The sequence below is a fragment of the Oncorhynchus keta genome, chromosome 9 (genome assembly GCF_023373465.1).
Source record: "Oncorhynchus keta strain PuntledgeMale-10-30-2019 chromosome 9, Oket_V2, whole genome shotgun sequence".
Lineage (NCBI taxonomy): Eukaryota > Metazoa > Chordata > Actinopteri > Salmoniformes > Salmonidae > Oncorhynchus > Oncorhynchus keta.
In genome coordinates, this window is record NC_068429.1 from 16,040,667 (window position 1) to 16,067,566 (window position 26,900).

Sequence of the window (26,900 nt, forward strand, 5' to 3'; positions counted from 1 at the left end):
ATGCCATGGTTCCTGGCCACTAGGCGTCTATGACCAGCAAGGGAGGACAGGGGGACGTATAGGCTGGATGAAGCGACCGACCTCTCTGGGCCCGTCTTCTTCCTCCGAGTAAAAGTTGACTCGAAGCCAGAGTCATAGTCCAAGTCAAACTCTTATTCGTCAGGCACAAAGTGCCTAGTTTAAATAAAGGTTAAAAACAGGTTAAATAAAAAAATGAAAGTGCACAACATGCGGAACCATATTGAATTCCACTAGCATTGTTGCAATTCCAAAGATGTTCAGAATGTTTCAAAAACAACAGGTCTTCTCAGAAGATTTTGGTGGTTAAGAAGGGAATGTTGAATCTGGCTCATTTAGAATGTGGAATTCGAGAATGTTTCTGATTGTTTCCTTGGCCTTCCAAGCTCTGGTTCCTTATGATGCAGGTGATATCACAGTGTTGGCTTGTGACATCATACACAAAACTGCTCAGGCAGGTGCATGTTTTATTGTTACCATGACAACAAAACTGCCTCATGCAAACACACCTGGAAAATTGGCATTTACCCCACTGTTTGTTTCATTATTTTAAGATGAGCTCACTCGAATTAGTGTTGTGAAAATGCATGCAAACCCACAAACATATACACACATACACTGACAAAAACTGATGAATTACCTTTTTAGAAAAACAAATATATGTTTTACATCTGGGCTCACTGTCTCTGGTGTCTGTCTGTCTGTCTGTCTGTCTGTCTGTCTGTCTGTCTGTCTGTCTGTCTGTCTGTCTGTCTGTCAGAGGGCAGAATAAAGTTAAGAGAGGAAGATAAAATAGAGGAAGATTGAGCAAGAGAGACAGACACCCCCCAAAAAAGTGGAAAAGGCCTCGCTGACCACAAAACCTCACTCACTATTAATGAACAAGATACATATAGTTCAGAGCCACTTCTGGCAAAGATGGAGGAAGTAGTGAAAGTTAACATTTTCTGATAAAAAGTGTGGCCTCTGTATGGATATACCCTTGTTGTCATATTGAGAGTGTAGCACCAATACTCTTTTCCTCCTTTCCTCCACTACTGTGATTCATGACTAATGACTGATCTGAAAGGATTCAATAGTTAAAGGTGATGTGTTGGTGTTTGTTGCATACCTACAATTGTTTGCTCAGTTTCATAGGGAGTGCTAGTTTACAGGGGTCAGTAAACATGGTTAACTGCCCTGTACAGGACTAAACACTATTTTAGCCTATGGTCAAACCCTACATCCCAACCTGAGCAGTCCGTTTTGCCACTCAGATGAGAGTGCTCAGAAATCTGAGTATATAGCCAGAGTGAATTTACGAACGTAGGAGATATGCTAACTGGATAACAGTCGTTCAATTTCAGCATAGCTAGCTAGCAAAGCGGTTCACATTTCTTGCTAGCTAACCAAATGACACCTGCGTCTCTAGCTGTAGCCACCGAAAAACGATATGAGGGGAACAAAAATTGGTCACTCCTCTAATTACATGTCATCATCCCAGAAGCTAGCTAGCTAGTTATCTAACGTTCTGTCTAATGGCTCTGTGTTTTCAGCTTGCTAAATAAATAGCCTATTAGCCACGGTATGACTTGTGATCATTACCCTTGCTAGTAAGGCTTGGAATGTATTGACATTCCAAGCCTTAGTGATATTAATCTGTTTTTGTCCAAAATATTGAGTCATTGAAACTGACAGCGCATCCCAAATGGACGCAGCAAACAATGTACCAGGCCAGCTGTGATTTACAACCTGATAACAATATTTTTTGGACTACCAAGAAATGTATTGGTGAATTATATTACTCATGCATTGAACTGCAATCATCTATTCTGCCAACAATGGCTTACTGTACGTCATGGAATTTTGATCCAAATATAATCTATCTAATATATGATATTATGATTGTCTGTTTTTTTTTTATATCTGGAAAATAGTTCAAACGCTGTGAGTTACACTTTAAATAAGACATCTCAGTCAGCCCCCCCCACCCCCAAAAATATTATAAAAAAATACACACAAAAAATATTTGCACTTGTCTTTTCCTATCAGCACTGACTTTGCTGATAACTGTGCTCACCACGACTGTGATGTGGTTGTCTCACCTAGCTATCTGAACACAAGTGCTTCTGCTAAACAACTCAAATGTAAAGAATTTACAGTAATCACCCTCTGTTAATAGTCATACGTGAAGTTGACACTTGTGTAACATAAAATACCCGAGACTGGAGAAGAGGGTGAAACCCACTTCTCCCTGGTTTATGAAACCAGTGTCATGGGAAAGTCTTTTAGAAATAGATGCTGTGATGTGTGTTACTTGACTCATATTATTTTTCTTCTTCTCATCGCTGCTCAGTTTGGTCTTGAAGGGACTGCAGTGAGGTGTTTTGACTCAGTGCTCTAGACAGCCCTGCTGCACCCATTCCCCATAACAACATGTCCTGCTGCACCCATTCACATAACAACATGTCCTGCTGCACCCATTCCCATAACAACATGCCCTGCTGCACCCATTCCCTTAACAACATGTCCTGCTGCACCCATTCCCATAACACCATGCCCTGCTGCACCCATTCCCATAACAACATGTCCTGCTGCACCCATTCCCTTAACAACATGTCCTGCTGCACCCATTCCCATAACAACATGCCCTGCTGCACCCATTCCCATAACAACATGTCCTGCTGCACCCATTCCCATAACAACATGCCCTGCTGCACCCATTTCCATAACAACATGTCCTGCTGCACCCATTCCCATAACAACATGCCCTGCTGAACCCATTCCCTTAACAACATGCCCTGCTGCACCCATTCCCTTAACAACATGCCCTGCTGCACCCATTCCCTTAACAACATGTCCTGCTGCACCCATTCCCATAACAACATGTCCTGCTGCACCCATTCCCATAACAACATGTCCTGCTGCACCCATTCCCTTAACAACATGTCCTGCTGCACCCATTCCCATAACAACATGTCCTGCTGCACCCATTCCCTTAACAACATGTCCTGCTGCACCCATTCCCCATAACAACATGTCCTGCTGCACCCATTCCCATAACAACATGTCCTGCTGCATCCCGTCCCCATAACAACATGTCCTGCTGCACCCATTCCCTTAACAACATGTCCTGCTGCACCCATTCCCGTAACAACATGTCCTGCTGCACCCATTCCCATAACAACATGTCCTGCTGCACCCATTCCCCATAACAACATGTCCTGCTGCACCCATTCCCATAACAACATGTCCTGCTGCACCCATTCCCCATAACAACATGTCCTGCTGCACCCATTCCCTTAACAACATGTCCTGCTGCACCCATTCCTCATAACAACATGTCCTGCTGCACCCATTCCCTTAACAACATGTCCTGCTGCACCCATTCCCCATAACAACATGTCCTGCTGCACCCATTCACATAACAACATGTCCTGCTGCACCCATTCACATAACAACATGCCCTGCTGCACCCATTCCCTTAACAACATGTCCTGCTGCACCCATTCCCTTAACAACATGCCCTGCTGCACCCATTCACATAACAACATGTCCTGCTGCACCCATTCCCTTAACAACATGCCCTGCTGCACCCATTCCCTTAACAACATGTCCTGCTGCACCCATTCACATAACAACATGTCCTGCTGCACCCATTCACATAACAACATGCCCTGCTGCACCCAATCCCTTAACAACATGTCCTGCTGCACCCATTCCCTTAACAACATGCCCTGCTGCACCCATTCACATAACAACATGTCCTGCTGCACCCATTCCCTTAACAACATGTCCTGCTGCACCCATTCCCTTAACAACATGTCCTGCTGCACCCATTCCCTTAACAACATGTCCTGCTGCACCCATTCCCTTAACAACATGTCCTGCTGCACCCATTCCCCATAACAACATGTCCTGCTGCACCCATTCACATAACAACATGTCCTGCTGCACCCATTCCCTTAACAACATGTCCTGCTGCACCCATTCACATAACAACATGTCCTGCTGCACCCATTCCCTTAACAACATGTCCTGCTGCACCCATTCCCTTAACAACATGTCCTGCTGCACCCATTCCCTTAACAACATGTCCTGCTGCACCCATTCCCATAACAACATGTCCTGCTGCACCCATTCCCCATAACAACATGTCCTGCTGCACCCATTCCCAACAACATGTCCTGCTGCACCCATTCCCTTAACAACATGTCCTGCTGCACCCATTCCCCATAACAACATGTCCTGCTGCACCCATTCCCTTAACAACATGTCCTGCTGCACCCATTCCCTTAACAACATGTCCTGCTGCACCCATTCCCCATAACAACATGTCCTGTTGCACCCATTCCCCATAACAACATGTCCTGCTGCACCCATTCCCTTAACAACATGTCCTGCTGCACCCATTCCTCATAACAACATGTCCTGCTGCACCCATTCCCTTAACAACATGTCCTGCTGCACCCCGTCCCCATAACAACATGTCCTGCTGCACCCATTCCCTTAACAACATGTCCTGCTGCACCCATTCCCATAACAACATGTCCTGCTGCACCCCGTCCCCATAACAACATGTCCTGCTGCACCCATTCCCTTAACAACATGTCCTGCTGCACCCATTCACATAACAACATGTCCTGCTGCACCCATTCCCTTAACAACATGTCCTGCTGCACCCATTCCCTTAACAACATGTCCTGCTGCACCCATTCACATAACGACATGTCCTGCTGCACCCATTCCCTTAACAACATGCCCTGCTGCACCCATTCCCTTAACAACATGTCCTGCTGCACCCATTCACATAACAACATGTCCTGCTGCACCCATTCCCTTAACAACATGCCCTGCTGCACCCATTCCCATAACAACATGTCCTGCTGCACCCATTCCCATAACAACATGTCCTGCTGCACCCCGTCCCCATAACAACATGTCCTGCTGCACCCCGTCCCCATAACAACATGCCCTGCTGCACCCATTCCCTTAACAACATGTCCTGCTGCACCCATTCACATAACAACATGCCCTGCTACACCCATTCCCTTAACAACATGTCCTGCTGCACCCATTCCCTTAACAACATGCCCTGCTGCACCCATTCCCTTAACAACATGCCCTGCTGCACCCATTCACATAACAACATGTCCTGCTGCACCCATTCCCTTAACAACATGTCCTGCTGCACCCATTCCCTTAACAACATGTCCTGCTGCACCCATTCACATAACAACATGTCCTGCTGCACCCATTCCCTTAACAACATGTCCTGCTGCACCCATTCACATAACAACATGCCCTGCTGCACCCATTCCCTTAACAACATGCCCTGCTGCACCCATTCCCTTAACAACATGCCCCGCTGCACCCATTCACATAACAACATGCCCTGCTGCACCCATTCCCTTAACAACATGTCCTGCTGTACCCCGTCCCCATAACAACATGTCCTGCTGCATGTCCTGCTGCTGCCTAAGGTTGCATGAGTGTACTGTATGTGTGTTTGTGGAGTGAGAAAAGGACACACTGACCCACTTTTACTGTTCTGCTGCAGTGACTCAGATGGAGAGAATGAAATAAAAAGAGTTCGGCACCAATAAGGCAGAGGGCAAACTCAGCAGCTCGCCCGTTATCTCAGCATCTGATTCACTGGGGAACTAATTGATTTGTGATTGACAGCTGAGATTGACGACTGAGGACGGAATCTTATCTGACCTCCAGGGTTCTTCTGGGAATAGAAGGAGTGGGAGCTGTTCTGAGAAAGACACGGCACATTTGCCGGAAAAACTAGTATGAGACAGTTGCACACTATCCAGGAAGTGTTTATTAGACATGTTATATCCTATGGTTAAAGGAAAGCATAGGGGCAAAAACAATATACAAAGTGTTGGTGCGACGTTATCCCACTGACGTTCTGAGAACAATCTAAGGGGATGTTCTCTGGGGGATGTTTGTGTAGTTCTCTGTAAGTTAGCTGGACGTCACTGAGGACCGTTTCAGGACATTTTTTAGGACATTTTCAGGACTTTCATTTTACTAGTCCTTAAGACGTTGTATGATGGTCCCAAGGGAACGTTCTCTGGGTCCTAAAAACATCCTAGGCGATGTCCCCAGGACAAACCAGAAAGCAGACAAAACCTCCAGGGGACTATGACACAACATCCCGACAGCTTTAGGTGACCATTTTGTGACGACACGGGACGACCTAGCGACTCATTATTGTTTGCAGGAAAACTAAATATTAACATGCTAAATAGTATTCAAAGTAGTATGTACTTGTAGTCGTGATAGTTAAGAAAGTGCATACTCATGCAGTATGCAAGTACTAAACAGGTGGTACCCGATTCGGAACACAGCCCTCGTCTCCTCTTGGCAGATGAAAGCAACATTGTTTCAACCTATCCAGTTGTTTCACATCACCTGTGATAAAGAGATCATAAAAGAAAGGAGGCCATTTAAGAGTATTGGAACGCAGCCACTGTCCTCTGGCTTTCTCAAGGCCCCTGTACAAACTGATGGGCATTGAGGCAGGACTACAATGCAGTGATTTTCCACTGGCTGGCTGCCTCTACACTGTAGCTGTTTGTCTGTGGGCATGGCTCAACAGGAAGGACTTTAGAGAGAGAGGGAAGGAGAGACAGAGAAAGAGAGAGGATGGGAAAAGGATTCTTAGAAGCCCTGAGCCCCGAGGCGTTTAGTTACGTAAAAGCTCACTTAGTGACCAGAGACACACTTGAACAGTCACACGCATGCACTTTAAGTTGTGTGGAATCTGACTTTAGGTTTCAATCGTTACTTAGCAGTTGGAGGCAGTAGCATTAAACATGAAAAGTAAGGGGCTTTCCACGCAGCAGAACTCTATATTTGGCAGGGCAATGTATCCGAAGTGTGTAATAGTCCCTTTACAACAGCAAAGCAGGTGGTTTTCATTTGCTGTGCTTTTGGTCATGGGTCTTGATTATGTACTGTACAATAAGCTTTTGTCAGAGGGTGGCCATAAACACAGCTCCAGAAACGGACAATATTGCTAATTATAATGGTATAAGAATAATGATTGATGATGATAATGTTAATGTTGAGGATGATGAAGATCATGATGATAAATATAGTAATCAGGAAAATTATAATGTTGATGGTAGTGGTGATGACTTCAATGATGTCAATTATGATGACCCAAAAAATGTATTGATGATGATGAAAGACCCTAACCATCTCCCCTCTCTCTCTGTCTCTCTCTGTCTCTCTCTTTGTCTGTAGGGAGGAGGTCCAACAGAACTGTGTTCGTTGGAAGAAGAAGTTCTCCTTCATCTGTAAGATGAGTGCCAGTCCCACCACTGGAGTCCTGGACCCCTGCATCTGCAGGGTCTCTGTACGCAAGGTAACTACATCTCCCATCAACCCCTGCTATAGTATTTTACAGTGCCTAATGATGATACTCTACAGGTGACATTTTCTACTCAGTGAGAACAACCTACTCAGTGAGAAAAAGTTGCCTTGTGTCCTGTCTTTTTTAAATGGTATAGTTATTTTGGGCATCTTTTTCCTCACTGCTTGTCATTGCCCAAGTTCTCTCTCTGCCTCAAAAGTGTGTCATAGGTACCTTATTACCAGATACAAGGTAATTGATCTATAATTACTCCTGTATAAGGCATTCTGTGGTAATGTAAGCCTACACCCTAACCTTTTACCTCTTACTCTGATGTAACTGAATGAGACCTTCCTACACCTTTCACACACCTACACACTGGATCAACCTTGGCAGGTGTTTTTCAATGTTTGAAATATGATTAGTTCCCTTAGTTCCCATTCCCAAATCTACACACTGTTGCAGACAGCTTAGATCTGTCTATGGACTCTTTTGTTGCTTGTTGTTCACAATGCTAGTTATATTACTCTCGTTACCATGGTATCAGCAAATATGGGATTGCGAAACATTTCCCTTTCACGTATCAGTAACGGCTGACTGGAGATCAGGGCATGGCTATAATCACACAGCTGCATATCTGCTATTATGACATGGAGTCCTCAGATCTCAGATCAGTTTATCTGTAGGGAGTGTAGCATACAAGTGCTCACTGTTAAAGCCACATTCTGTAATACTATTGAGCATGACAAGCTTAACATGATCATTTATAATCAAACTGTTAAAAAATGATTCTTCCTTTGTTTTATTTAGTCTCCTCGTGTTAGAAATCACTTGAAATATGAATTCTAGCTGCTTAACTTTATGTACAATAATAGACTATAGAAGGAAAGAAAGTGTTTGTGCTTCATGCATTTCATCCACTTCTTCTTGTCACTGCAGGAGCTCAAAGGAGGAAAGACGTTTTCAAAGGTAAGACTAAAAAATGTCCTCTTTTAGCATGCCTCTACTAATGTTGTTTGGTTTCCCTGTTGAGCATTTCTGTACAGTTGACACACACACACACACACACACACACACACACACACACACACACACACACACACACACACACTTGTTTTACTATCCTTGTGGGTACCAAACAATTGATTCCCATAACCCCTAAGCCTATCTCTATTGCTAACCCTAATTGTAACCCCTGAGCCTAAAATAGCAATTGTGCTTGTTTTACTGTCCTTGTGAGGACTTCTGGTCCCCACAAGGATAGTGTAAACCAAAAACATACACCATATGTACAGTATATCTGGAGCAGATGAGTCAGTGTGTGTGTGTGATACAGTACATTTTACAGCCCCAATAACAGTAAAACCACTGTGGTTAAAGTGATGTAAAAGGGAATTGGGTTCATAGCTCAAGCCAACTAGTATGACGTACATGTGACAAAGCCTTGTGACACAGGATGGGACTTTTGGGGAAGGTGGGGAAAACAGTGCAGTGACGTGGACAACTCCTTCCTTACTGCTTTTCCAGCTGTAGTGTTTGTGGTTTATAGTGTTTCCACTAGTTGACAGTAAACTGTGTGAAGAAACCTTTTAGCTCTTCAGTGACCCTGACCTCAGTTTTTAGGTGTGACCCAGTCAGGTGTGACCCTGACCTCAGTTTTTAGGTGTGACCCAGTCAGGTGTGACCCTGACCTAAGTTTTTAGGTGTGACCCTGACCTAAGTTTTTAGGTGTGACCCAGTGACCTAAGTTTTTAGGTGTGACCCAGTCGGGTGTGACCCTGACCTAAGTTGTTAGGTGTGACCCAGTCAGTGATTGGTCACCTGGTGGACCATTACCAATAGACCCATTTCCCAGATGTGTCATTAAAAGTTGCACGCGCAGTTCGTCATCAGAAACCTCTTCATTTGCCTAGCAGTGGCTACGATCACATGCAACTTTAAATGGAGCTCATGCAAGTTAACAAACATGTTGTCACATGGTTATCGAGCTAGCAAGCCAGCGAGGCAAGGTAGAATATCGTAACTAGAGCTAGATAAAGCCGGTAGAATAATATACTTGTTGAACATAGCTATAGCCATCAGTCTTGTGTGTTTTCATGGTCATCTCTCACTGTTAAGTTGATCAAGATCACGACTTTAGCGTTAGGGTCATTCTTAAATTGCGGTAGCCTTGTTATTTTTTATCAATACAATATATTAAATACATTTTTTCACTTTCTAGCATTCAAAATAATAGCTAGATAACTTTAAATCCCCCAAACATGTCACGACAACTCTACACATCACTACTGAGACAAGACAATTTGCTTTCCCTAAGCACTTTAAACAATGCATAAACATAAGGTTTTGCGGTATAAAGGACTTGCATTATGTTGTATTATTGATAATCATTTCGACATAAACAAAAACGTGTATGATCTGTAACTGCTTGTCATTAGAGAGTGTTTTTCATGGCTGCAAAGGCAAGGTAAGCAAATGCTTATTAATAAATAACTATTTTATTTACTAGTATAGTGTGTCCCTCAGTTTTATGTTATTGGTGTTACCGCCTTGAAAATAACTTATTACAAAGATATACAAGGACCTTGAGCATTCTCTCCAGTAGCAAACTGTTGTCATGGGATCTATAATTATTAGCTAATCACACCTTTTACTATGCCATAAATTTGAGGATTCCATTGATAATTTGACGTCTAAATACAAAGTTAGTCAATTTAAATGAAGGGAAATAACATTGTGGGCAAAATTATTAATCATATCACTTTAGGATATGTTCAAGGTCGGAACCATCCAGGGTGGTGATGCTAGTCGGGCATGCGGGTGCAGGCAGCGATCGGCTGAAAAGCATGCATTTGGTTTTACTCGCATTTAAGAGCAGTTGGAGGCCACGGAAGGAGTGCTGTATGGCATTGAAGCTCGTTTGGAGGTTTGATAGCACAGTCTCCAATGACGGGCCGAAAGTATATAGAATGGTGTCGTCTGCGTAGAGGTGGATCAGGGAATCGCCCGCAGCAAGAGCAACATCATTGATATATACAGAGAAAAGAGTCGGCCCGAGAATTGAACCCTGTGGCACCCCCATAGAGACTGCCAGAGGACCGGACAGCATGCCCTCCGATTTGACACACTGAACTCTGTCTGCAAAGTAATTGGTGAACCAGGCAAGGCAGTCATCCGAAAAACCGAGGCTGTTGAGTCTGCCGATAAGAATATGGTGATTGACAGAGTCGAAAGCCTTGGCGAGGTCGATGAAGACGGCTGCACAGTACTGTCTTTTATCGATGGCGGTTATGATATCGTTTAGTACCTTGAGTGTGGCTGAGGTGCACCCGTGACCGGCTCGGAAACCAGATTGCACAGCGGAGAAGGTACGGTGGGATTCGAGATGGTCAGTGACCTGTTTGTTGACTTGGCTTTCGAAGACCTTAGATAGGCAGGGCAGGATGGATATAGGTCTGAAAAAGTTTGGGTCCAGGGTGTCTCCCCCTTTGAAGAGGGGGATGACTGCGGCAGCTTTCCAATCCTTGGGGATCTCAGACGATATGAAAGAGAGGTTGAACAGGCTGGTAATAGGGGTTGCGACAATGGCGGCAGATAGTTTCAGAAATATCAATGTAACAATGTTATCATAATGGTACAAACATGTTTAAGCCATTAAGCTACCATATTTGTTGATTTAGAATGGGAAGATGTACCCCCACACACAAACAAAAAATTATGCTTGCTTGTAAACAAAACATTGCTTAATAGGTCCTTTGGGTTTCTAGAAATGACTAACACATGGTAATAGCCTCTTCAAAGTGTGTAGACTTGTGCCTTAGAAGAGGTTCTGCATTTAGTCTCTTGCCTCACAAGATTTAGTTGGGAAACAGATTGTCCTTTTTGATGTTGATAACAGTGCAAGGGAACTATGAAGCACTCATAGTGTAAAGAGACAGCGTAGAGGCCACACATGATCCTAGTGATTTTAGTGCTGCTTATTGACAAGGCATGTGACTGGTGGCCTTCCAGTCTTTATGACACCAGTTTCTTTATGGTAGAGGAAAGTGTGACGACATGGTCACCCATTAGAGAAGGAAGTGTGTGTGTGTGTGTGTGTGTGTGTGTGTGTGTGTGTGTGTGTGTGTGTGTGTGTGTGTGTGTGTGTGTGTGTGTGTGTGTGTGTGTGTGTGTGTGTGTGTGTGTGTGTGTGTGTGTGTGTGTGTGTGTGTGTGTGTGTGTGTGTGTGTGTGTGTAAGGCTGGCTGGATGTTATCATTGGTCTAGTGCTTCCCTGTCCCTCTCGTTTCCTCCATATTTGCTGACCCCATTCATCCGGGAAGAAGGCACTGCACCGGAATGTCCGCTGAGTCAGCTGAAAGAACAGGAGAGAAAGTGAGAGACAGAGAGAGGGCGTGTGGCATGGGAGGATAGAGGGTCTTTGACCTCTCCAGGCCTGTAGGAGTTTGACACAGAGGGACATAGGGACAAGAGGAAGTACTATAGAAAAGGTCTACTAGTTCTCGGTCTTCTGATGTGTTTGTCCAGTCCTTCTTCCTCTCAATAGTACAGGCCGATGTCTGCCCAACTAACTAACAGTCTTGCGGGCCAGACACATGGCACTCCACCCCAGTGTCTGTCAGAGATATAGTGGCTGTGGGAAGGGACCCCGCTTACAGTTTGTGAATGAAAATGGATAGAATAAGACAAGGTTTTCTGATCTGCACGTGTGCTTTGAAACCTTGTCTTCTGACCACATAAAAGGAAGGAGTAGGATAATATGGAGATTCTAGTGCGATTCAGTTTAGATGACCGGCGAGGCTGTTTGATTATAGCCCCCGAAAGCAGAAGTCTGGGGATATAAAAAAGAAAGGGGGAAAAAAGCAACACTGCACTTCTTTTACTGGTAACCATTAGTCAGCCGAACCACAACCGACACAATCATATGGTGTCTTGACCATGTTGCTGGACAAAACATATTGTCAGTGTGTGTGTGTGTGATTGCATTAAGCTTCCTCTCTAGTTTTAAAGCCGCTTTTTGCTCGAAACTTTATGATCTACCAGTGGTCTTTCCCAGGGGTCACTTGGTCACCAAATGTGTCCTCAAACAGGAGTGACTCACACTTACCTGTAACAATAATGACCATTACTGACCATGTGTAAAGTGGTAAAACGTGGACATAATGTGTAACTGATGAGCTTTGCTGCCACCCACCCACTGTATATGCCTGTCATAAAGATAACTTTACACCGTCATAATGAGCATGACATTACCAATAATAACATCTTATTTTATTTAACTAGGCAAGTCAGCCTACCCCGGCGACGCTGGGCCAATTGTGCACCGCCCTATAGGACTCCCAATCACGGCTGGATGTGATACAGCCTGGATTTGAACCAGGGACTGTAGTGACACCTCTTGCACCGAGATGCAGTGCCTTAGACAGCTGTGCCACTCGGGAGCTTCTGGCAAGCTATGACACCTCAAATACATGTCTTTAATAGACAAGGTTTGAGTTATCTTACACTATAAAACCAAGGCCTAGAAAAGGACTTACAATGAAGTTTCTATCATGGTTTCTGTTTTAACAGTGTCTGATGTGGTCTCATAAGCGAACCATGGTGCCTTAATTGTGTCATTATGTCACAAGAGAGAGAGTCATGTGACTTCAAAGGCTCTATGTTGTCAGGGCAACAGCCTAAAAAGTAATGTTTACCCAAGGTTGAGTTTGTCTGTGTAATGGTTGTGAAAGCTGTCACAATATTTGCAGCTGCATTTATTGATCCAGCCATTTTGTGTGTAAGCTTACAAGATGGCGCCGACATACTTTGTTTCTAGCAAGGTACTGTTAGACATTGACTGCACTGCTGGAGCGAGAAACACAAGCATTTCGCTGCACCTGCTTAAACATCTGCTCATCTGTGTACGTGACAAATAAACTTTGATTAGATTTTTATCTATGGAGTGGAACATCCCTTTAAGTTAATAAACTATTATTATTAAATATTTATGTTATTATAAAGACCTCTGGGACATTTTCTGGAGCAGTTTGGAGATTGATTAAGATTGTAGCGAGAATTGAGTGAGTGGAATCCTGAACGCTAAACTAATTTATACAGAAGACAACAACTATAAGTAAAAAAAAAATTAAAAAAAATCTATTGAAATCCTGCTGTAATTGTCTCTTAGTTGAACCAAGGGTACAACAGCACCGTACCTGGTCAGCAATGGTTTCACTGGCTGGTCACATATTATGTTATGGCATACAGTGCCTTCGGAAAGTATTCAGACCCCTTGACTTTTTTCAGTTTGTTACGTTACAGCCTTATTCTAAAATGGATTACATTTTTTTTAAATCCTCAGAAATCTACACACAATAACCCATAATGACAAAGCGTAAACAGGTTTTTAGAAAATTTTGCAAAACAGAAATACCTTATTTACATAAGAATTCAGACCCTTTGCTATGAGACTCGAAATTGAGCTCAGGTGCATCCTGTTTCCATTGATCATCCTTTAGATGTTTCTACAACGTTATTGGAGTCCACATATGGTAAATTCAATTGATTGGACATGATTTGGAAAGGCACACACCTCTCGATATAAGGTCCCACAGTTGCCAGTGCATGTCAGAGCAAAAACCAAGCCATGAGGTCGAAGGAATTGTCCGTAGCGCTCCGAGACAGGATTGTGCCGAGGCACAGATCTGGGGAAGGGTACTAAAACATTTCTGCAGCATTGAAGGTCCCCAAGAACACAGTGGCCTCCATCGTTCTTAAATGGAAGAAGTTTGGAACCAGCTGGCCTCCCGGCCAAACTGAGCAATTGGGGGAGAAGGGCCTTGATCAGGGAGGCAACCAAGAACCCCATGGTCACTCTGACAGAGCTCTGTGGAGATGGGAGAACCTTCTAGAAGGACAACTACCTCTGCAGCTCTCCACCAATCAGGCCTTTATGGTAGAGTGGCCACTCTTCAGTAAAAGGCACATGACAGCCCGAGTTTTCCGAAAGGCACCTAAAGACTCTCAGACCAGGAGAAATAAGATTCTTTGGTCTGATGAAACCAAGATTGAACTCTTTGGCCTGAATGACAAGCGTCACGTCTGGAGGAAACCTGGCACCATCCCTACAGTGAAGCATGGTGGTGGCAACATCATGCTGTGTGGATGTTTTTCAGCAGCAGGGACTGGGAGACTCAGGTACAGAGAGATTCTTGATGAAAACCTGCTCCAGAGTGCTCAGGACCTCAGACTGGTGCGAAAGTTCACCTTTCAACAGGACAACGACCCTAAGCACACAGCCAAGACAATGCAGGAGTGGCTTCGGGACAAGTCTCTGAATGTCCTTGAGAGGCCCATCCAGAGCCCGGACTTGAACCTGATCGAACATCTCTAAAGAGACCTGAAAATAGCTATACAGCAATGCTACCCATCCAACCTGATAGAGCTTGAGAGGATCTGCAGTGAAGAATGGGAGAAATTTCCCAAATACAGGTGTACCAAGCTTGTAGCATCATACCGCAAGACGACTCGAGGCTGTAATAGCTGCCAAAGTTGCTTCAACAAAGTACTGAGTAAAGGGTCTGAACCAGTTTTTGCTTTATCATTATGGGGTATTGTGTGTAGATTGATAAGGGAAAAAAACTATTTAATCAATTTTTGAAGAAGGAGGAAAGGGTACGAGGGAGAGGGCTAGGGGACAGGGGGAGAGACAGTAGTGAAAGAGAGAGGGGGTGGGGAGAGAGGAGGGAGCGGGCTAGGGGACAGGGGGAGAGACAGTAGTGAGAGAGAGAGGGGGTGGGGAGAGAGGAGGGAGAGGGCTAGGGGACAGGGGGAGAGACAGTAGTGAAAGAGAGAGGGGGGGGGAGAGAGGAGGGAGCGGGCTAGGGGACAGGGGGAGAGACAATAGTGAGAGAGAGGGGGTGGGGAGAGAGGAGGGAGAGGGCTAGGGGACAGGGGAGAGACAGTAGTGAGAGAGAGGGGGGTGGGGAGAGAGGAGGGAGAGGGAGAGGGGACAGGGGGAAAGACAGTAGTGAGAGAGATGGGGTGGCGTGGTGGGGAGAGAGGAGGGAGAGGGCTAGGGGACAGGGTGAGAGAGGGGTGGGGGGTGGGGAGAGGGCTCGGGGACAGGGGGAGAGACAGTAGTGAGAGAGAGAGGTAGAGATAATAGTGGGATAAGGGAGAGAGAGAGAGAAGGTAAGAAGACTGAGAGACATACATGAGGTAAGGGACATTAATAGCCCCTAATCGAGTGGGAGTATTTACGGTTGGGTGACCTCACCAGCCTCCAATGCCAATAGTTATGTAATGGCACATTGGGGGGTGGTGGTGTGTGTGTATTAACCCTTTGCTCACTTACCCCCCAGTAAAGTAGAAAGACTGAAATGGCACGCTGAAAGCGTACACTCCATGCTTGATGTGTTTATACGCCCTTGTCTCTATATCTCATGGGTAGCTAGTTTGAAACCACACACACTGAAACAAAACATGCCTTATTACAATGGGGACCAGGTGTGTTAACACCTGACCATGGTCCACAGTTTTCATCAAACATATTTGTTAACATCATCTCTCTATCACTCTCTCTCTCTGTCACTCTCTCTCTCTGTCACTCTCTCTCTCTGTCACTCTCTCTCTCTTTCTCTGTCTCTCTCTCTGTCTCTCTGTCTCTCTCTCTGTCTCTCTCTCTGTCACTCTCTCTCTCTGTCACTCTGTCTCTCTCTCTGTCTCTCTCTCTCCAGCTGGGCTTTGCTGACCTCAACATGGCAGAGTTTGCTGGCTCAGGCTCCACTGTGCGCTGCTGTATCCTCGAGGGCTACGACACTAAGAACACTCGTCAGGACAACTCCATTCTCAAGGTAACTACACACACAAACTCACACGTTCACATGAGCTTATCGAAACCCCATGTGCAAAGATGTGTCCTTTGTACACGTGGTGGCGAAACCCAGAGAGCAAGACCATGTTGAGACTTGTTCAGGAATGGTTCAGGTTGAATAAACAGTTTTCCTTCCCACTAGGCATTGGATAGGTATTTGCAGGGCCCCTAAATGGTTATCTGATGGATGAATAGAAAGATATTGCCAGGTGCCCCTCTCTTGGCTTATTTCTAACCTGACTCTTTTATAGAGCTTACTCACATATCATACATACTTTCATTTGACCATAGAAACATTGTATTACACTGAGGAAGTGAACAGTAGTTATTCTACTACAAAGGCTGCAGTGTTTTGTTGTAACAATATACAATGATGTTGATGGTGATTATGTTGATGATGATAATGTTATTACAATTTTTTCTAGGTTACTATTGGAATTACACTTTTGTCGGGGGATCCTTGCTTCAAAACGTGAGTTGGACCTCTGGCGCCACCTCTTGGCCAAAATGTATACCATCAACGTAGCTTGCGAAATAGAGTCTAAAATATATTATTTTGTTGCTTTAAGTCACACTTAAGGAACACTGATAGGCGCTCTACCATTGACCTAATTCTACAAGATTACCTCCTCTCACTCTCATTCAAACTTTGGTTTTCTTAACCTTTGTCAACTTAGTACTTTTCATTCTCTTTAGTACCCATGGTTGTTTAGTTCTGCTGTGACAAATATGATCAACTATTACTTAATTAATGTTTTCAATGCTTACTTTGAACTTAATTACACAATGACCTTTGACCTTCTAGGCCCCCCAGCACAGCCAAGTCCATCTCGATCCCGGGCCAGGACCCCTCCCTGCAGCTGGACTGTAAAGGCGAGGGCACCGATGCCAACTCAAACCCTCCCCCAGGGGGCGTCATCAGGACATCATCAGGACGGCCCCTCAAACCCAGACTCCCCTCAGCTCCCCTCAACTCTGGTACAACAGACAATCCCACCCAATCACAGCCGACTGTTTACACATGATGATTTATTTGTATCTATTTAATTTGATTGTTATTTCAATAAGTTGACTCCTGTGTTGTCTATATGGGGTGCCATTTGTAACACGCTACTGTGTATTTTGTGAAAAAGTGTAATTCTGTGCCACAGAAAGCTAACATCCTGTGTGTTGTGTTGTGGCTCCAGGTCTACCCGAGCAGTTGGAGCAGAGCCTGCCCAGCCCAGATGAGGTCTTCCACATAGGACACTCCCGGAACTCCAGCTATGCCAGCCAGCAGAGCAAGATATCAGGTCAGTCAGCCTCTTTTGGATTGCCATGTTGTGTATGTTGGTAGGAGAAGAGTGAAGCTGCCCCTAGGAGCTGATATTGGGTCTGTTTTGCATTTTCCCCACTAATGGTCAAGGTTAGGTTTAGGGGGAAGTTTATCCTAGATCTTTACCTAGAGGAAACTTCGCACTGGAGCATTTTGACACGGGCCATAGCTACTCAAGTCAGGGTCTCCATTCGCCCATAGATGACATCTTAGCCCTGGACAAACTCAATTAGGTTCCAGTGATTTGATCTAAAAGATTTCATGACGGGGGAGGATCATTATGGACAAATAATATCAAGTCTGGCATGGGGTTATATGATAACCCCATGTGTGTGTGTGTGTGTGTGTGTATAATTGACTTGTATGTCTTCCCATCCTCCCCTCTCCTCCAGGGTACAGTACGGAGCACTCTCGCTCCTCCAGCCTAACAGACCTCACACACCGGCGTAACACCTCCACAAGCAGTAGCACTTCTGGGGGCCTGGCCACCCCCACCCAGACCCCCCACGCACATGCACACGCCCTCGCCAACCCTCACCCTCTTGCAGCAGACCCCCAGACAACCGGTGAGCCTGGCACCAAGTGTGAGAGACCCCCGCGGCCACCGCGGCCCATCCTGCTCTCCAACAGACCCTCTAGGCAAGCTACAGCACACACACACACACAAATATACACAGACACACACACACACACACACACACACACACACACACACACACACACACACACACACACACACACACACACACACACACACACACATATATATTTAAGCAATAAGGCCCGAGGGGGTGTGGTAATATATGGCCAATATACCACGGCTAAGGGCTGTTCTTAAGTACGATGCAACGCCGAGTGCCTGGATACAGCCCTTAGGAGTGGTATATTGGCCATATACCACAAAGCCATGTTTTGTCATACCTGCGGTATACGGTCTAATATTCCACGGTGGTCAGCCAAACAGCATTCACGACTCGAACCACCCAGTTTATAAAAACACACACACCACACATATACACTGATTTTGCAAAACATTAAGAACACATTCCTAACATTATAATATAACATTGAGTTGCACCCCTGTTTTTGCCCTCAGAACAGCCTCAATTCATCAGGGCATGGACTCTACAATGTGTCGAAAGCATTCCACAGGGATGCTGGCCCATGTTCACTCCAATGCTTCCCACAGTTGTGTCAAGTTGGCTGGATGTCCTTTGGGTGGTGAAACATTCTTGAGACACACGGAAAACTGTTGAGCGTGAAACTGCAGCGTTGCAGTTCTTGACACAAACCGGTGCGCCTGGCACCTGCTACTATCCCCCATTCAAAAGGCACTTAAATATTTTGTCTTGCCCATTCACCCCCTGAATCGTACACATACACAATCCATGTCTCAAATGTTTTAAGGCTTAAACATCCTTCTTTAACCTGTCTCCTTCCCTTCATCTACGCTGATTGAAGTGGATTTAACAGATGACATCAATAAGGGATCATAGCTTTCACCTGGATTCACCTGGTCAGTCTGTCACGGAAAGAGCAGGTGTTCTTAATGTTTTGTGCACTCAATGTATATTTGTACACTCAATGTATATACAGTACCAGTCAAACGTTTGGACACACCTACTCATTCAAGGGTTTTTCTACATTTTCTACATTGTAGAATAATAGTGAAGACATAAAAACTATGAAATAACACATATGGAATCATGTAGTAAGCAGAAAAATATATGTTAGATTCTTCAAAGTAGCCACCCTTTGCCTTGATGACAGCTTTGCTCACTCTTGGCATTTTCTCAACCAGCTTCATGAGGTAGTCACCTGGAATGCTTTTCCAACAGTCTTGAAGGAGTTCCCACATATGCTGAGCACTTGTTGGCTGCTTTTCCTTCACTCTGCGGTCCAACTCATCCCAAACCATCTCAATTGGGTTGAGGTCGGGTGATTGTGGAGGCCAGGCCCATCTGATACAGCACTCCTTCACTCTCCTTCTTGGTCAAATAGCCCTTACACAGCCTGGAGGTGTGTTGCTGATTAAGTGTGCCTTGAATTCTAAATAAATCACTGACAGTGTCACCTGCAAAGCAACCCCACACCATCACACCTCCTCCTCCATGCTTCATGGTGGGTACCACACATGCAGAGGTCATCCGTTCACGTACTCTGCGTCTCACAAAGACACGGCGGTTAGAACCAAAAATCTAAAATTTGGACTCATCAGACCAAAGGACAGATTTCCACCGGTCTAATGTCCATTGCTCATGTTTCTTGGCCCAAGCAAATCTCTTATTATTATTTGTGTCCTTTAGTAGTGGTTTCTTTGCAGCAATTCGACTTGGTATTTTACCAAATAGGGCTCTCTTCTGTATACCAACCCTACTTTGTCACTACACACCTGATTGGCTCAAATGCATTAAAGAGGAAAAAAATTCCAGAAATTAACTTTTAACAAGGCACACCTGTTAATTGAAATGCCTTCCAGGTTACTATCTCATGAAGCTGATTTAGAGAATGCCAAAAGTGTGCAAAGCTGTCATCAAGGCAAAGGGTGGCTACTTTGAAGAATCTAAAATCTATTTAGATTTGTTTAACACTTTTTGGGTTACTACATGATTCCATATGTGTTATTTCATAATGTTGATGTCTTCACTGTTATTCTACAATGTAGAAAATAGTACAAATTAAGAAATTACCCTGGAATAAGTAGGTGTGTCCAAACTTTTGACTGGTACTGTATACACACACACACACACACACACACACACACACACACACACACACACACACACACACACACACACACACACACACACACACACACACACATATATTTGTATTTCTTTGTCATGACATTTATTCCCAAAAATCTAAATTGTTGCTGGGCCAAAACCCCTGAATATAAAGAAAGGAAAAGCATGCAGACAGTAGACGCTACTCAGAAGTGCTTTATTCCTGCACCTCAACCAATGACTTTTTGGCAGTAATATATTGAACACCGTTTTGGTTGTACCGTGTCAAAAAAAGGTACACGTCAAATATGGAGACAAGTATGACCTGATTAGCATTCAATAGTTATAGCCTTGGTGAGACGTTCAGCACAATCACTGACGGCTGAGATAACAAACATCTGACCGAGGCTAACTGCATCACAGTCAACAACCTTTGAAAATAGCATCAATCAGATGTTGTCGGGTTAACCCTGTCATGTGACATGCCAGGAGGAAGAAGGACACGGTTGAGAGTCAACCCACCTGGGTGGATGATACCCGCATCGACGCCGACGACATCGTGGACAAGATTATCCAGAGCCAGAACTTTGCAGATGTCAGCAGCCATGAAGAAGGTAAGGGTAGGAAGAAGGTTGTGTTGATGGAACAGTGAGCATGACCACACAGTGATAATGTTTTGCTTCTCTCTCATCTCCTCACTGTTTTCTCCTCTACCTATTCTCTCCCTCTCTTTTTTGTCTTTAATTCTTGCTTCCATATACAGACAGCAACCTCAGATTGTTTGTCAGCAAAGATGGGACTACAGCCCTAAGTGGGTTACAACTGGGGAACAAGTGAGTTTGTGCATGCCAGAATGTCTGTGTACAGTATGTTATTACATGATCAAAAATATAATTTATGATGGTAGTGAAATAAATAAATAAATGAATCCCTTCCTCTTCTTCTGTGTTTGCTGTAGGGTGACTGCTGGCGTCTTTGAGCCAGTGGTGATCGAGAGCCACTAGCGATGAGTGTGTGTGTGTTCACACAAATGCACATACCCCTGTCTTTTGAGTTACACCACTTCAACAAACACCACTAAACTACATATGTAACCATTTAATGAGATATTGACGGTGATGGTGGTGGGAGGTGTAATTTATGAATAATCCATTCATGTAGAAAAGTTTTTATATTCATGCTTTCATCTGGGGGACCATAAGTGTAAAGTGTGCCAACTACTTGATAGAGAGAGAAATGGGAAACCATTGCACCGTGGGAGTTGTAGTGAAACACTGAAAATCAGGAAAAAGCTTGCCACACAAGTTGCGTTGGAGGCAAATGTGGCTGCCTCAAAAAGTTGGAATGTTATGATTTACCCTGTTTGTATCATTTTTGAACAACGTTTGTGTATGATAATGGTTGGGGATACATTTAGTTATTCAAATAACAAATATAAATTCAAATGAGGGGAGATTACTTTATCAAAGAAAGACTTGGTTACAAACTACTAAATAGAGAAATTGAACAGGCCATTTGAACTAGGCTTGAATGGGTGGTTTTCAATGTGAAATGTTCTATATTTGATGACCCCTTGCAATCCCCCAATTTCAGAAACCGTACCAGACCTGGGGTCAAAATTACGGTATAGCCCAAAGAACCCATGTTATACAATAAAATTATATATACATTATAGAATATATTATAAATGACAGAATGTTTTAGAATATAGGCTTATATATAATATGATCATAGATCATGTTGAAATACGGACCTCAGAAAGAGAAACGAGTGCACATATGGCTGGCCATATGCAACTGTACATACGGCATGGTCAATGATTCATCCATTACTCTAGTCTAGGTAAATGCAGGCAGGATTGGTAATCAATTACTGTGGTATAGGTAAATTCAGGAAGGATTGGTAATCAATTACTGTGGTATAGGTAAATGCAGGAAGGATTGGTAATTGATTACTGTAGTCTAGATAAATGCAGGCAGGATTGGTAATCGAGTACTGGAGTCTAGGTAAATGCAGGCAGGATTGGTAATCGATTACTGTAGACTAAGCCCTTGATCCTCTCCTCTTTACATCCGTAATGTGAGACACTATCCTCAAGCTCACCAGCTGGCTTGGTGACTATACCGTAAGTGGAAAAGTTGGAAAATCAGAGGGGGACATTTCTGTCCTTGTTGTTGTCTGTCTGTCTGTCTGTCTGTCTGTCTGTCTGTCTGTCTGTCTGTCTGTCTCAGTAGTTTTGTCCCTTGACTGTCGCTCATTTGTCCTGTATGTCAGACCCAATTATTTTTTTGTGTGTCTGTCTGTCTGTCTGTCTCAGTAGTTTTGTCCCTTGACTGTCGCTCATTTGTCCTGTATGTCAGACCCAATTATTTTTTTGTGTGTCTGTCTGTCTGTCTGTCTCAGTAGTTTTGTCCCTCGACTTTCGCTCATTTGTCCTGTATGTCAGACCCAATTATTTTGTGTCACCATGCCCATGACATCCCTCCAATTAAGTTTCTGGGAGAAAAAAAAAATCTTCTTGATCTGCAAGGAAGCCCTTTTGTATTTGTGTTCTCAACAAATCAATGCTTACAGTGAGATTCAAAAAGGAAACTCGACTGCATATTATTTCAAATATGCTTTCTCAATGCAAGCCAGGTCACTGATTTTGATTGAGTGGGGGCCCTTAAATGGTTTGGTTACTGAAGTGGGTTACTAAAGATGGCTGGCTAACTTAGTAATCCTTCTTTGTGAAATACCTTCTATGTGGGCTTGGCTCGAACTGTCCAACTGTTGCCCTTCCACTAAGCCTCAATATCACCAGTCGTTATCAAGCGTAATGAACTGACAATTGAATAAGGGCTCTAATGATAAAACTGACAGTGGTATCTGGTCATCTTCATTTAATTGAACAAGCTATTCTATTTGCAGGGGAGAAATGTAATTTTATTTCTGTCGCCCCCGGATTTTGATCCCGTTAGAAGAACATTGCATTGTGATTATGGTGTTGTCAGAGCCAATCAGAGCTAACAATGGAGGATTTTGAGTAGAAACTCCGCTCTCATCCCCAAATGACAATGGCCTCTTGTATGTGTGTTTGTGCCTGCGCATATCTTTTTTAGGGAGGGAGTGGAAAAGAGGAAATGTCCATGTGTGTGTGTGTGTACTTCTGTGTGTGTGTGTACTTCTGTGTGTGTGTCTATGTGTGTGTCTGTGTGTGTGTCTGTGTGTGTGTCTGTGTGTGTGTGTGTCTGTGCGTGTGTCTGTGTGTGTGTCTGTGCGTGTGTCTGTGCGTGTGTCTGTGTGTGTGTCTGTGTGTGTGTCTGTGTGTGTGTCTGTGCGTGTGTCTGTGTGTGTGTCTGTGTGTGTGTCTGTGCGTGTGTCTGTGTGTGTGTCTGTGTGTGTGTCTGTGTGTGTGTCTGTGTGTGTGTCTGTGTGTGTGTCTGTGCGTGTGTCTGTGTGTGTGTCTGTGTGTGTGTCTGTGCGTGTGTCTGTGCGTGTGTCTGTGCGTGTTTCTGTGCGTGTTTCTGTGTGTGTGTCTGTGTGTGTGTCTGTGCGTGTGTCTGTGTGTGTGTCTGTCTTACTTATCGCCCTTAGTCTGTTCATTTGAAATGTATTTTAAAGGAAAAGTGCAATATGGGCTTTCATCTACACACCTGTAGCTTCAACATAGCTTCCTAACAAGGATGTTGTTTTTTACAACAGACATAAGGTGTCCCAAATGGCACCTTATTCCCTACATAGTGAACTACTTTTGAACACAGCCCTGTATAGAGAATAGTGATATTTGGGACACAGACATTCACAGCATACTGAGAGTTGACATTCAGAGGCGCAGAGAAAAATGTCTCCTGACTGGCCCTTTAAAAAGTAAATTGGGCTGTGTGTGCTGTTGCAATGTGCTTTTTTGTGTGTATTTCACTCTCCACCTTGTGTCATTGTCATTGTAGATGCTGTGTGCATACTGTATGTGAAAAAAAAGAAACAATGAATGCATAAACTTTAACTTCACTGACGTGCATACACATGCATGGGGAAATGTTGACAGGTTTTCTTAGCTTCATGTGTATGTGTCAAGCTGATATGGACCATTCAACTCTATTTCATCAACTTTGATTATACAAGCCCTCTGTAACACAGTGAATCTGTATTTTAGCGTGAGCTTCTTTTACAACGAAACCAATTGATTTCTTTCATTACACTGTTACACTGTCTATCTCGTAGTAGTGTAGTCCCAAGCATTTTATTCATGGTAATGGTTATAATGGCAAACACTTGATTCATATTTGACTTGTTTTAACTTTTACCAGCTGGCTGGTTTATTTGTTCTATGCAGCAGAGATGTATTGGTAAACCTGTACCTGTGCTCTACTTTGAAACATTGAAAAATCAAGTATACAAAAAAAATATATACACTAAAGAGTTGTAATAATTGGTTATTTCTGATTCCCCTGCTACTGTTTTTATTTTTACAAGAGGGCTCATTGTATATTTCTTAAATTGTTTGGGTTCTGTTTTCCTACATTCTTGACTATTTGTAACCTGTGATTCTTCTAACAAACGAGTTGAACCAATATGTTAACATGAGGTTCTGCTGTCATGAATGGAGCGCTAAGGATTTTCTGCTGCTTATTTGAAATGTGAATTAATCAACACATCACTATGGAGGGTGAGGTTTCTCTGATGCAACACATCACTATGGAGGGTGAGGTTTCTCTGATGCAACACATCACTATGGAGGGTGAGGTTTCTCTGATGCAACACATCACTATGGAGGGTGAGGTTTCTCTGATGCAACACATCACTATGGAGGGTGAGGTTTCTCTGATGCAACACATCACTATGGAGGGTGAGGTTTCTCTGATGCAACACATCACTATGGAGGGTGAGGTTTCTCTGATGCAACACATCACTATGGAGGGTGAGGTTTCTCTGATGCAACACATCACTATGGAGGGTGAGGTTTCTCTGATGCAACACATCACTATGGAGGGTGAGGTTTCTCTGATGCAACACATCACTATGGAGGGTGAGGTTTCTCTGATGCAACACATCACTGATGCAACACATCACTATGGAGGGTGAGGTTTCTCTGATGCAACACATCACTATGGAGGGTGAGGTTTCTCTGATGCAACACATCACTATGGAGGGTGAGGTTTCTCTGATGCAACACATCACTATGGAGGGTGAGGTTTCTGATGCAACACATCACTATGGAGGGTGAGGTTTCTCTGATGCAACACATCACTATGGAGGGTGAGGTTTCTGATGCAACACATCACTATGGAGGGTGAGGTTTCTCTGATGCAACACATCACTATGGAGGGTGAGGTTTCTCTGATGCAACACATCACTATGGAGGGTGAGGTTTCTGATGCAACACATCACTATGGAGGGTGAGGTTTCTGATGCAACACATCACTATGGAGGGTGAGGTTTCTCTGATGCAACACATCACTATGGAGGGTGAGGTTTCTCTGATGCAACACATCACTATGGAGGGTGAGGTTTCTGATGCAACACATCACTATGGAGGGTGAGGTTTCTGATGCAACACATCACTATGGAGGGTGAGGTTTCTCTGATGCAACACATCACTATGGAGGGTGAGGTTTCTGATGCAACATATCATCAGATATTTGTCATCGCTTTTCAGCCACTATATCACCTACATTTTGTGGGTTGAAGAACTTGGTAGGTAAGAGGATGGCAGTCAAGACAGATTGCTCTCTGAAAGACCGAGTACTGTAAATCACTTTCATTGTTCAATCAGATATTAAAAATCAATAATTTCTTTGAATATCATCATTTGCAAACTCACATGGACCTTTCCTAAGGCTAATCAGCTCAGTAGGTAGGGGAACCAGAATTTAATGGGGACCAGATATACCATTCCTCTGTCTGAACCTTGGCTGGTATGATATTCATGATAACAGCACTTAGGTCTGGACTACTAACTTAACATAACATTTTATCTATTTCAATTATTTATCCTCTATTTCTTTTATTTTTGTTCATCTTTGTAAAGGGATTTTAAAACTATGCACACGAGTCCAAGACTCTCTGAGAGGTCCACCCAAACTCATGACCTTAAGAATTATAATATTAATAATAAGAGATGTATATGATTTAAAAAGTCAACAGTTAATGAATTTATATCAATAGACGACTATTGAAATTACTATTTTTCTGATTTTCCAGAATTATTTAGACATTTATTGTAAACACACACACAGGTATTGCTCCAAAGTTTATCTTTTTTTTTTCTCCTAAAATGCATTTATTCTATCACATTCAACTCACATGTGGAGGGATACTGTGACATGATGAATTGGAACTATATCTGTACACACATTGTAATGTTTCCTATTCAAGATGGTAAATGTCTATTTGAACAATTTAAATATTTTTGGGAAATAAAGCTGTTGTTGGGTATCTAAAAAAACTTGTTGGCTGATTTATTACACATTCATAATACAATGTACCTCTCAATTTCATATATGAGGCCATACAGTAACTCCATAATGATCATGCTGTTACTTTGACTCCATCTTGTAGTGGAATTATGTCTGAGTTACAAGTATACAGTATCTCCAAGACACAACAATCACTTACATGTGATTAAGCAATGAATCATCTAGCTGGTACCACT

The 26,900-nt window shown here is 43.6% G+C and overlaps 1 protein-coding gene across 50 annotated transcripts in view; it reads left to right on the plus strand.

Moving 5' to 3' along the window:
- eeig1b (estrogen-induced osteoclastogenesis regulator 1b) overlaps positions 1-26,693 on the plus strand; it is a 75,011-nt gene extending 48,318 nt beyond the window's left edge. For 3 of the 50 annotated variants that reach the window (XM_035775593.2, XM_052525308.1, XM_035775594.2), the window contains 13 exons: positions 7,261-7,381; positions 8,309-8,338; positions 16,089-16,205; positions 16,651-16,697; positions 17,031-17,203; positions 17,413-17,517; positions 17,933-18,179; positions 20,756-20,880; positions 21,030-21,099; positions 21,225-25,279; positions 25,332-25,439; positions 25,474-25,615; positions 25,684-26,693. In XM_035775593.2, coding sequence (XP_035631486.1) covers positions 7,261-7,381; positions 8,309-8,338; positions 16,089-16,205; positions 16,651-16,697; positions 17,031-17,203; positions 17,413-17,517; positions 17,933-18,179; positions 20,756-20,880; positions 21,030-21,099; positions 21,225-21,270 — 1,081 coding nt within the window. In that variant the 3' untranslated portion in view covers positions 21,271-25,279; positions 25,332-25,439; positions 25,474-25,615; positions 25,684-26,693. Of the gene's footprint in view, positions 1-7,260; positions 7,382-8,308; positions 8,339-16,088; positions 16,206-16,650; positions 16,698-17,030; positions 17,204-17,412; positions 17,518-17,932; positions 18,180-20,755; positions 20,881-21,029; positions 21,100-21,224; positions 25,280-25,331 lie in introns of all 50 variants that reach the window. The other 47 variants (XM_052525322.1, XM_052525330.1, XM_052525314.1 and 44 more) reach the window with 47 other exon arrangements.
- The last annotated feature ends 207 nt before the right edge of the window (positions 26,694-26,900 follow it).